The sequence below is a fragment of the Lates calcarifer genome, linkage group LG13 (assembly GCF_001640805.2).
Source record: "Lates calcarifer isolate ASB-BC8 linkage group LG13, TLL_Latcal_v3, whole genome shotgun sequence".
In the NCBI taxonomy this organism is placed as follows: domain Eukaryota; kingdom Metazoa; phylum Chordata; class Actinopteri; family Centropomidae; genus Lates; species Lates calcarifer.
The window spans coordinates 13,172,933-13,186,258 of NC_066845.1; the positions used below are offsets into that span (position 1 = coordinate 13,172,933).

General features: G+C 41.5%; 1 protein-coding gene across 2 annotated transcripts in view; it reads right to left on the minus strand.

Moving 5' to 3' along the window:
- Nucleotides 1–13,326, minus strand: part of fam172a (family with sequence similarity 172 member A) — a 156,549-nt gene that overhangs the window by 127,165 nt on the left and 16,058 nt on the right. For both annotated transcript variants that reach the window (XM_018668786.2, XM_051074982.1), the window contains exons 5-6: nucleotides 12,916–12,981; nucleotides 11,169–11,360 (exon numbers count right to left, since the gene is read on the minus strand). In XM_018668786.2, the coding sequence (XP_018524302.1) occupies nucleotides 11,169–11,360; nucleotides 12,916–12,981 (258 nt within the window). The remainder of the gene's footprint in view (nucleotides 1–11,168; nucleotides 11,361–12,915; nucleotides 12,982–13,326) is intronic.

The following is a 13,326-nucleotide window of genomic DNA, read 5'->3' on the forward strand; positions in this document are numbered from 1 at the left end:
AAGAACACAATATACAGTAGCTACATACACACTCACACTCACACACATATGCATGTGTGTGCGTGTGAATGTCAGTCTGTGTCACTGTGTTATGCTATGCATGTGTGTGTAAATGCAGACTTGAATTCAATGTATGACCGCTACTGAATAGATTTTGGACAAATGTGTTTGTGCCACGGTAGTAATTTCCACCCACCTGTGTGGCATCTGGAAGTGGTGTTTATGTGTGTTCTCCTATGTTGATGCCAAAACTAAATATCCCTTTGCAATGCATAATCGTTACTGAATGGCAGCATTCACCATATTTGCAGTGGAGTGAACTGAAGCAGGATTTCTCACAACGTGAGTGCATGACAAGTTGGAAGCAGCAAATAGCCTTCCTGGAGCAGATGGCAGTTATCTTCCCTATTTACAGCAGATCTTGGTTTAGGTAAGTCCTCTAGTGGCAGATTTAAAGGAAAAAGATTTCATTTTCTAAGCAAACTTCTGTTCGATTAACCTTTGTTGCAAAGTGTATTTGTACATAGAGGATATCTTTTATCAATCACTGTGAAAAGCTGAAACTTGATACTGAGATTTCTGTTCACTAGGAAAAACAACTAACTACTGCTGCTCTCAATAGGCAGTAGAATGTCCTGATGGTGGTATGGCCATTACAATAAAAGTGTGCCAATCTATCAGACACAAATTATGATAGACTAACATCCACCACCAGGGGCAGAGACCAGGGTTCAACACCCAGTAACAGTACCTCTGGCTTGGTTGTGCAACAAACAGAACTTAATCTGAATTTTGCTACTAAAACGCAATCAATTGGACAACTTTTCACTTGGCCAATCACAAAGATTAGCAATCGAAATTAGACTTTGAGAGAAGAGTGTACCTATGCATAATTAGGTGTATGTCTGTGTTTACAGGCATGACTTCTCTCACTTCAAGCACTACTGCAGATTCTGTTGTGTTCCTCAGTCAGCTGATGAAGAGCTGTATGTCAGGGCCTTCCTGGTGACAAGCTACACTGTCCTCTCATGGCACCCCAAACAGGATGTGAATCTTTTGTTCTTACTCCAGTGTGTCTGTATTTGCTTTATGGCAAGTTTATTTGTATGTACAGTATGGGTGTATGAGTGACTGTGTGTGTGTGTGTTTTGTCACTGTCGTTGTGTTTCTGGGTGTGTGCTGCGGCGTACTGTGTTCTGAGCTAAGGTTGACATTCGTTTGACTGACATCGGGGGCGACAGCAGCACAGTGGCATATGGTAACCGCCTGCTAACCGCTAAAACTTGACATCAGCGCAAACAAGTCAGCCAAGCGTGGCATAGTGTGCTCCTAAGAGGGTTAAGGGATAGGCTGTCAGCATACAGCAGGATAATAACACCTATCACAAGCACCATAATACCAGATAAAGGGGAGGGGAGCCAGACCAAAAACACAGGTTTGACGCAGATGAAACTGTAACTGACAAGTTACACAAAAAAGTAATGGATAAACTGTAACAGATCTGAGCACGTTGTATAGCTGTTGTGCAGTGAGAAGTTCAGATCCTGATCTCAGCATTTTGTGGCATCATAAGAGGCAGAAAAGCAAAGAGAAACATTCAGATGAAGATGAGTGCCTTACACTTGACATTAACATGAGTCTCACACCCGGAATCTGTTCACATCTGATGTAGCTGGATTATATTCACGCCTGGCTTTGACATGCCTCCTTAATATTTACACTGAAATTTGACTTCTCTTTCCTTTGCCAAAATACAGATTGTCATGCATGTCACTACCTGGCATAATATTTATATGGAAAGTGACAGTAAATACCTCATCTGGCTTGTTCCTCATCCCTGAGTAACTTGACAATGCATTTTTGAAAAGTAAGCTACAGTGAGAGCAGTCTTCTGCCTTTTCTTGTGTTTGTGTGTGTGTGTGTGTGTGTGTGTGTGTGCCCTTTTTTCTATATTTTTCTATATCTCACGCTGTAGCTTTGATGAACAGGCAAGAAACACAGTGTATTCTGACATGGGACAAAATGCATCTCTGACTAAGTCTAAAGGTGATGTGGATGACCCCATCTTTAACATGTCTTTGCTTAAACACATGAATATCAGAATTTTTAGTTATCCACTGACCCAGTGAGCTGCAGAGGACAGAAGAGCTGCAGACAAATCTGATCACTGATGCCATCTCTCTCTTCTCATTGTCTGTCTCTCTTTCTTTTGCACAGAGGCAAAAGCGCACATCTTGAAACACTGAGACACCGCCATCACTGCCATGATCTGATGTACTAAAATGTACATTTCACATCCTCTAAGAATGCAGGACAATACCAGTCTCAAAAGACAGATAAGCCTTCAAATAAAGATTACAGCTTTGATGTCTGGTCACATAAAAAAAGAGAGAAAAAAAAACACAAAAGCAGACAGCTACAAGACACTAACACATATGGGTAAACGCAGATAAAACCACAGCCTCAAATAAATATATGGCTTATTAATAATCATCTATATATGACAAATAATCCAACAGGCCAAATGACTGAAAAGCTGGTCTAGATGTCTAGATGTTGTCTAGATGTTGTTACCATAAAACACGACTGAAAAAAAATCTGTTTCCAAAACTGATTTTCAAATGTCTACAGGACAACCAGAACAGCCATCCAGCATCCATTTTCATTTCTAACCACAGAGCCGGCACTAAAACTATTAACAGAAAGATTTGTTGTTGTTTGCCTCTAACCCTAGTGTACCCCCTAGAACCCTGGTAACCCCTATTTAAGAGCTGAGTTTCCTCTCATCGATCAAAGTGTGGTACACACAGTCCAGGAGCATGACACTGGCACTGGAGAGCTTAAAGCAGGTTTCAACTTTGACCCTAAGAGATGCTCAGTGGCTGATTGTGTGAGTGAGAGTGCGTGTGCTTGTGTGCGTCTGTGCATGTGTGCGCAGTGTAGTGTAGTGTATATTCACAGTGGGTCACCGAAGTGCTCACCACTAGCTCTCTGCAAAACTCAATTTCCTCCCGGAATGTCCACAGCTAAACACTTTTAACCTCTGCAAACCTGCTGAGATGGAGGATACATGTAAAATTTACAAGAGGATGAAAGAGCCTTTGCATTTGCGTGTTTGTGTCTGCAGGTGATATTAACTGATTCAAATGCATACCCACCTGTATCCAAAAAGGAAAAGGAAGTAAAAGCTGTTACATTAAAGCAGTCAGACAGTGAACATGCTGCCACACAGGTTGACAAATTGTGCAAAAGATTGTGGAGTATTTTTCTATGCATGTGTGCATGTCTTTTGTGTGTGTGTGTGTGTGTGTATGGGCCATAGAGGAGTGTTCCCTGTGAGAGTGTGAAGAGGTATCCACCACACACAGCCTGGGGCCCTCTGGAAGAGAGACTAAACAAGACCTTCCCATTGGGACGCGCACACACAGCCTGCAGCTGCAAATGACCTACTACCTACCTCACACACAGACACACACACTCACACATGCGTGCATGCACACACACATAGAGACAAAGCCTTTTTGATGGTATAATTTGTTAATTTCAAGAAAAAAAATAAAGTCAATTATCACACGTCGGCTAATAAATGTTCACTCCCAAATAATGTTTCACAATTAGATCAAAGTCTTCCTCTCTCATGCTCTTTTGTTTTTCATCCTCTTGTTCTTTCCATCCTCTTATCCCCCAAGCAACAAGGTGGCATGAGCAGTCTGAAAATTGACACACCAAACAACTCTCAACAGATTTTTCAATAGTATACATATACACTATATTTTAACATATATTGAAAATAAAATATTCTCTTCTCTCTGAGTGTATGTAAACTACTAGAACAAACTGCTACATTTGTGCTGGTATGTTCAGTTGCTGGATCTATAGCAGGAGTTTCACCACATCTTTTAAACCATAGCATCCCAGTGACACAAACACATACACTTGCACCCTTTAAGCCAAGAATGTCATAGTAAATATGTACTACTAGTCTATTTACTGTGACAAATGTGTGATAAAATGTTATTAAAAAAGAACACAAAAGCTGGAAACAAATCTTGCCATATCCCTGGCCAGTTTTTATGGCACCCCAGGGTTCTGTACCAGCCACTTTGGGAACAACTGATCTGAAGTGCTATGTTTAAAAGTCACACTATTTAAATTGGATTACTTTTAGTGGAGGCATCCTCTAATGCAATTTGCATGTGCTATGTGTGTGTAAATCCAGGGGCACTTTGTACAAAATAAATGATCTCTGCACAGTAAAATTGCCAGACTTAATTTACTGTAACTCTGAAAGTGTTAAAATCAACACTTCCTGTGTTTATAGAGGCCAATCAACACTTATTAACACCACAACATTTGCTGTGTGTTTTCCCTTGAATCTCTGCTCTTAGCCCAAATATGAAATGTCATAACGCATGCTCCCCCTTACACACTTGTGTGAATTATGTATCAGGCAGATTTGCACTGGATGAAAATTACAGATGCCACTGGTAATTACAATAATGACAGGACCTCCCAAAAGAACATCCATTTTAAATAGGCTTAATATGTAAGGGGAAGAATGTGTCCTACACCAATGACATACAGACACTGATAAAAAAAAAAAAGAAAAAGCATGTGATGTGACCTTTTGCCTACAGTGTGTTTAGAAAATACTTCAAACCTATTGTAAACGGTCAGTCTCATTCATCAGTGTCTTGTGAAACAATAGTCAGTATGTTTTCCTAGAGGAAGCCTGAGGATGAACATATCTTCTTCATATCGTTCTTGGACTGACAAATAAAGGCTCCCTGCCAAGAGAAACTCAATGAGACCACAATCAATATACTGCTACAAGGTGCGCACATGCAGATACGTGCACACACCCACACATGCACACTCACCCTGCACAGATAGGGGATGATGTACGATTACCTGGAGCACATAACAATCAGCTACATGCTCATACAGCATGCACACACACACACGATCACATACTGCATGTGCACACACATGCAGACAGGGATGCACACTGAAAGACACTTAATATGCAAATAATTTTTTTACAACAGGGACAGCACTCCATTGTTCATCGGGACGAAGGGGGGCAGATAGATAGATAAATAGGTCTCTAGATATCTAGCTTGGACCTCAATTGATGAGATTTCACATACGGCAGCAGCAGTGCTGTTAGGACAGGGAATACCACCACAAAATAATGTTTTCTCTCCCTCTGATCAATTTTTAATTTGGCCCGTGCAGCAGAGCCCTTGGCGGGCCTGGCCCCGGTAATTATGGTGGGTTATTGACAGCTGCCTTCCCGCGGGAGGCTATTTAAAAGAGGTTTAACCCCAGAGCAAGTCCAGGCCCCACACCTGCCTTTGAAGGTGTCAAGTGCATTGATCTGAGCTTCGGGATGTGCTGGGACCTTCCCACCTGGAGTTGTGTTACGTGTGTGTGTGTGTGTGTGTGTGTGTGTGTGTGTTGCTTGCAGGGGTACTATTACAAGGCCACAGCTAGGCAGAGCATCTTTTGACCTATACATATAGACACACATGGACACGGATACACACACACATACACACACTGTCCTCTGGCTATACCTGGCTAGCTGGATAGAATGATATGTGTCTGACTTCTGTAGCCACCTGATGCCTTAAGACAGGCTGTACACACACTGTACGTACAATGTTATCACTGGGGTACACACACACGCACATGCACGTGTGCACACACACACATACACAGACACAGGTTAACTCACAGCTCAGGGGGAATTAGAGGAACTAATGAGAAAGGAGGAGGAGGAAGAATGGTGATTGGAGAGACAGAGAGAGGAGAGAGAGAGGGATATCCTCACAGCACACAAGGCCACGACACAACACAGGAAGATGCCAGAGTGTGAAGCTGATGTTGAAAAAGACATCATCCAGCTACGGGTGGGGGGTGGGGGGGGCATGACAGAAATTAAAAGAGGATTTCTGTGTTTGAGATTGTCTGCCTCGCTGCCCCCTTTCAGCCTCCCATTGAAATTCTGGGCAGATACAAACCCCTAGGCTTTTGACACACTTTTGAAAACACCACACCCCCTCTTTCTTTCCAGTGGGTCTCCAGTGTCGAGCCTGCCTCACTATCAAGAGAGAGCGAGAGAGAGAGATGGAGAGGGGGGTGAGAAGGAGGGGAGGCATTACGGGGGGGTATAGATCTGTTTTTGTATTAGCAACTTCCAAATTAAATTGAGTCGTTCTTGAGGACAGTGCGTGGTTTTTGTGTGGTTATGTGTTTGTGTGCACATGCATATACAGTAAAGGACTTGGAGAGTTGGCGGACTTGATACTGTTGAATTAATTTATACTTGAAAAATCTAAAACACCCAGAAAATTAGATTGAATAAATTAACAATGAACTCAACCTAAAAACTTTTGACCATCTGAAAAAAAAATCTCGAACTCGAATTTCTGCAGAAATAATATCAGTAGCTTTAAAAAATGACTAAATTGTGTGTTTCTGTTGTTGTTTCTTTTTTTTTTTTTTCTTTTTACCCCAGATGAATACAAAGCGTTTTGGAGGAGAATTTTTTTAAAGCAGTCAATAACTAAGGTTGCCAGCAGAGCCAAAAAATATGACAACTGCAGAAGAAGTCACAGGAAACAAGTAAAAAAAAGTCATGTAAAGTAAAGAAAAAGAAAAAAAAAAGAAGGCACTTGAAGATTCTGGCTTTGTGCTTCTCAATAATGTTGTGTCATGGATGAATAAGGAGAGCTAAGGCCTCACAACAGCCTTCAATTGTATTCTGTCAGTTTGGACACAAACTTAAAAAAGTTCAAAGTCCTACTCCTAACTCCAACAGCTACTTTAACTAATGATACCACCTTTCGATATTCCCTACTTCCACAATTATTCTGACTGTAACCTCACAATCTACACTCTCCCTCTCTCTCTCTCCCATCCTCCCATCCCCTCCAAACCCCATGGCACCCACCCTCCACCTCCACCATCTCAGTCTCAGGATGCAGAGCAGTGACAGGGCCAGAAGGTAATGATACAGCTGCCATGATGCAACAAGCAGACCTGTCGACTGTCAGGAATTGAAATCATGAAGGAATAAGCTGTCATTAAGAGGCCCTCTCCCAGTAGTGGAGCTGTCAGACGCCTGCCTTCTGCCTACTCTCTCTCTATACTCCCGTCTGTCCTCTGCCAGTCCCACCCCATTTGCAGTCACTCCCTAGTCCTCCTCTCATTTCTCTCTACCTGCTTCAATCCTCTCTGTACTCCTCTCCTTCTCTCCTCTTCTGTCCTCTTCCAACCAATCATAACCCCTCTCCCTCTCTGCAACCACCCACCCCCCTCTATCTCAGATTCCTCTTTTCCACCTCTTTCCCTCTCTCTGTGGTTGTTGCTTGAGCAACCTCCTCTCACCTGTCACTTTACCTCTAGGCTATGGGAATAGCACTACTTGCATGTGCACATACACATACACATAAAGACAACATGCATGAGACCTGCATGCACAGCACAAAGATTCCCCTTAACCTGGTGTTACTGTACACACAGTGCCAAATGCCACAAGCATACCATTCGCCCAATGTGATGCATAGGTTTTTTTTTCTATGTGCACATGTTTATGTGTACATATTTTAGACTTATCTTTATCATGTGCATTTTGCTATCTTATTAATATGTTATCATCATTCTAGGATTGTGATATGTGCAGACAGGAGCATGGTTGATATGGGAGGCAGAAACAGGTGATTGGATATAAATGGTATGAGACAGGCTGCCTGGAGAATCACCCTAAAATGTGATTGTTTGTGTGTGTGTGTGTGTTTGTGTATGTGTGCTCTGTGAAGGGCCTGATCAACTAGCACAATCAGCTATTTTTCCCACAATCCCCTGATTGGCAGTGGTGATCCCATCGGAAGAGAGGAAAGGCTGACTCGCGCCTTTAAGGAACAGGGCTAAGAATTTCAGAGTGGTGCTTTAACGCAGGTGCAGGCCCATACACACCATAGACTAACACCATATGCACACACACGATACAGTTGTACAGTTGCACTGAGTCAAATTAACTGGTTTTTTTTGTGTGTGTGTGTGTGTGTGTGTGTTTTGCAAAGCCGAAAGCTCCCCCCATATTTCCCCGAATGAACTCCAGTTGACCCTTCGCTGCAGGCTTTGAATTTCCAAACAACTTCCCGTGAGTAACTTCACATGCTGCACTCGAGGCAAAAGATTCTTGCTACGCTACATTTTTGGAAAATGGAGTCTAATCTAAACATAATAAAAATATACTAAAATTTCAATGTTTGACCCATTGCACTTAAACAAATTTGCAAATAAACAGTATTGAGTATTTGTCATGGTGACAGAGTTGCTCTTATATAAAGCATCAGACTGTTGTAATGACCTATTAACAAATACGTTTTCAGACTAAACTTTTTCATGTTTGCATTGATGACAGTTTAATTAAAGGAATAGTCCACTTTCAGACGCAGATTATGTCTCACACTGCTGAATATCAGTACTGTATTGTGGTATAATACAGCAGGTGGTATAATGTGCTTATTTCCTCAAGCTTGTTCATTGACCTCTTCCTCAGTTAGTCACTTTCTTCAATTCCAAGAATGGCTTTGGACAAGTTCTTGTGATTTTTTTATTGTAATCAACTGTGGATTATATAAGTAGGGGGAGACAGTGATGCTGATAGCCACAAAGGCAGCAATAACAAGAGTTTCCTGTTGAGGAAGTAGAGTTTTTATCTACTTCCTATTAATCATTAGTGACTCATAGTAAACATTTCAGAGTAAAGAAGGGGTTACTGGAAAAGGTTAACATAATAATAGTACAACAACTTTTAACAACAGGACACCTCACTGGGTTTCAGAACTCACCTAGTAATCACCATTTCTGCTACACCTCTCTTCCCACGAGGAAAATAAATATAACATACTGGAAGTCAGCAAGCCACTTGGCCAAACAGTCAGGCACTCATTATAAACACTGGCTTCGGAAATACATTTAAATTAATGCATAACTAATGCCATGCCTCTATTCATGTTTGTCTTTGTGCTGTATAACAGGTGGAAGGCAGTATCTTTAAAAAGGGAGACGGGCTTTATCTGTCAAAGTGATGAATTAGTAGCTTGTACAAGTATATGAGATAACCAGATGAGATGTCTGAGGGTAAATGAATAAAGGAGGAGTAAAATGTGAAGCTGCACCATGCCAAAGTGGAAACTATCAGAAAGTTACGGCAATTACATGTCAAATACCAAATATAATAGAGTCAAAATAACTGTCCTTGTACAAATATGGCTGTCAGTGTATATTACATACTAAATGGACATACATCAGTCATGTGGTGTACCTTTTGAGCATACAGCAATTTTAAGTACCCACTGAAAACAACATACTGAATAACTATAATGGCTACTGCTGATGAGTATGCAGTATCATCCTAGTGATTTCACTGATTACTTCCTCCCTCTCTGCTTGAATGGAAACAAATCAGTAAAATCGGCTGATGACGTATTAGGTAGAGACAAAAACGAGTCTACACTCTACACCTTTCTTCAGATGTTAGAGTAGCTGTAACTCCTGTGCATGCACCTCAGAAGACATCCACACAAATTTCATGGTATGACATAATAAACCACAAACATGCCCGTAATAGATGCAGACAGCATGAATTGACTGTAAATGTGTGTGCTTGTCTTTCCAGTGCACACACAGAGTACAAGGCCTGTGTGTGGTAAATGCCTGGATGATGATTTGTCAGGGTGTAAGAACACGATTTCTTGTTTACTATGATGAATGAGCAACACTCGCACTGCACACACTGTGTTCTCTATATCTAAGCTGTCACTTTGGCTCTCTGGAACACAATCCTGCCTTTTCCAACTGTAACAACAGCCAGGGTGACTGTAAAAGACAGTTTCGGGGTACCTGAATCATCCGTTAGCACACACATGGACACACACGCACACAACCCAAACCTCTCCTGTTGTTGTACTCAGCAGGCGGGGGCTTTACACAGCAGTGAAAGTCTTTATGGTATTCAGATGGACAAAATGAGGGAATGGGGGGGAGAGGGAGAGCAGGATCTCCCCTAAGTCAATTTGAACAGCGGGCCGATGAAATTACACAGGTAGTCGTGGCCAGGCTGACAAATGAGCACAGAGATGGGGATGAAAATAATAAGACAGACAGAGCCACCTTTCGCTTGCTGACACACACATGTATACACTTATGTGTGATCATATAGTAGGGAAAGAAAAACAAATCTATATTTTACATTACATTATCTCCTTTTCTCTCTCAGCTCAGTCACCCATGAACACTTTGGACTACATAGGAATCGTGCATCATAAAAATGCATAAATGTTTTCTTGTATAATAATGATCATGTTGAGGAATATGCTTCATTTCACTAACAAGACAATATAAGCCTCCATTCTGGGTTGGGGACTGTAGAGTTATATGTAAAGTAATAAAGTCTATGTTTGCACCTTATTTGCTCCTGTTACTATATGATTCTGTGGAGAGCTGAAATTGTCCAGCATCATATAATTTATCATGACCCCAGGACAAAGTTTCCTTTCCACTCTACACTTGCAGAAATTGTACAATGAAGTTAAACTGAATTGAGTCGATCCAGAGTCTAAGGTGTGAAAGTAGAGAGCAAAAGAAAATTAGCCACAATCACATTCATACCTCCAGTCAAATACAAGAAAACTACATACCACAACACTCCATTTATGACTGTGCCACAACTGCCTCCACAGCCAAAAATATTCAAGCCTGCCCTTAAAATAAACAGTGTGTGTTACAGTTGTCACACCAATATCCCATCAGGCTAACCACTGTGGTAGTGGTGGTACCACCATGTGGTGACTTTTTCACTCAAAGACACACAAAACCCTGCAAACCAATGATGTGTCACAGTTTATACTCTCTGGGAGGGAAAAACTGTAGCAACTGTAGCAAAAAGAAAAAATGGAGAATGTAAATGTGAAGTATTTTGAACTGGCTGCACAATATATCCTCTTCCGACATCTTAATTGCAGTTTCCTCAGTGTGCTCATTCAACCCCTCCCTCTTAGTGACATGAAAACAGGACATTTTGGAACAAAGATCAGAAAATCAGCTCAACATCCAACAAAATAGCTTGAACTTCTTTTGTTGTGCCCCCCTACCTCCATGGCTCTGTTGATGAAGGGGATCTGAGTCCCTGAGTCCAGGTCCTGGTTGATGATTAGCCTGCGGGCCCACTGACCAGCCCGGACTACGCCACTGCCCTGGATCAGCACCAGCAGCTTGGACGGGTTTGACAAGGCATCTGGACTCAGATAGATAAAACTGGTGGGTTCATCTTCTGTGGAATCCACCTAAATATTCAGGAAAACACAGGTTACCACATGTCACTGATGTGCTATTGGAGACAATATCTCTTATAAAAAGTAAAATACATATTTCTAAATGATGTTCATATATTTTTTAAACTGCTGAAGATGTTATAAATATGACTTCATTTAACTCAAGCAAAATAAAGCTTTGCTGTAGCAGCAAATAAAAAAGATGATCAAATTGTGATTTCATAATTAGAGCTCTGATTTCTGTTGATTCAAAGAATCATCTGAAAACGATTACGAAAAGAAATGCTAAGAATTTTCTTATGTAACATGCATGAGTTGAAGGAGAAACGGCTTTCTCCACTGTGTCCTTTGTAATTAGATAAGCTCATATGCATCAGTACACTAATCATCAATAACCATGATTAGAAAACAGCCTTTGTGTGATTAAAACTGAAGGAGAAAGTAATACAGACAGAGAGAGGCTAAGTGAGTAAGTGTGTATTTGTGTGTGTGCATGCGCTCCATCCACATCCTATGTATCTTTGCATCCCTCCCAAGTATGCCTGGAAGAATCTCTAAGGAGACAAACACTGTCCATAAAAGCCATGGGTGGCAGCTGCAAGAACTTAATCCAAGCAGACAAAGAGAGCCGAGTGGGGGAGAAAATCTTACCCTTTATTCTCTTGTGCTCCCTCATTCCCTTTCCCTATACTTGGCTGCGGTTAATCTTCTTAAAATCTGCGGTCACAAGTTCAATGCCACGCAGGTGGACGGACCCACCACTAACACACAAATACACACACACAAATGCCATATACACGCAGGCGGGTGGGCAGCAGAAAAGCAGAACAGAGCAATTTTCCAGAGGAATAATGAGATAAATAGACCAGGCAGATAAACCAGTAAAAGTGTATGGGGGCTAATGAAAGGCGCTGAGTCCCTGGCTAGGTGATTTATGGACACTGTTAGCGCCGGAGCTAACTCTGCGATGCTTCTAAACACCAGCGCTGCCTAACATCCCTATAAACGCAGCCTGAAAAATGATCACAACTTTTATAAACAGAAAAAAGCACAGGGATGGAGGGGTAAAGGGGGCAAAAAAGAGACAAACATGCTTCCAACAACAAATAAAAGGGATCAAGTGTGTGCTCTGAGCCTGGATGAGCTGGGCAAAGAATAACTCCATGATGGCTGAGTAGAAAGTCCCCTTCAGCGCAAATGAATGCAAAACAGATTAAGCATCAGCATGCTGCGCCTCTGCGCCTTTGAAATGACACGTCACAATACAGTTAATTTGTTGAGGAGACACTTTTGCACAAAGGATGTGAGCAGAGGAGGGGGTAACAGAAAGAGAGAGAGTAAGAGAGAAACTGAGTGAGATAGAAAGGGAAAGACAAAGACTGATAGAGAAATGAGGAGAGCTGACTCCTCACAATCCCCCGTCTTTATTTTTTTAAACAGGACACTCAATATAATCACACTCTGAAGCCGAAGCATTTACGTCAATTTTCATATTTAATACTCCCTTTAATCTTCAAGGGCATAAATCAAAGAGGAAAATGCCTCTTTTCACACTCTGGGTACTTACTGGCAGGAATGCTTTAGTCATGTTGCACTTTTTCTCCAACAGCTCATAAACATACTGAGTGATGATCTGGAGAGAAAAAAAAAGACACAGAACACACACACACACACAGTCAGACATCACATTGATAATACAGTCTAATGCAATTAATATTTTGATATAGCTGCTGATATAAATCCATCTAACAAAAGCCAACTAAACTCTGTGTGTATGTGTGAACAAGTAATAACAACCACTGTCATGCTTGCAAACAGAATAAAAAATACTATTCAAAACCCTTGTTTGCCCTCTGGTGTATGTGTATGCATGTGTACATGAGCTACTTGAAAGGGTGCGTGTGTGTGTGTGTGTGTGTGTGTGTGTGTGTGTGTGTGTGTGTGTTTGTGTGTGTGAATCACAGTGCAGTGTGAGTGT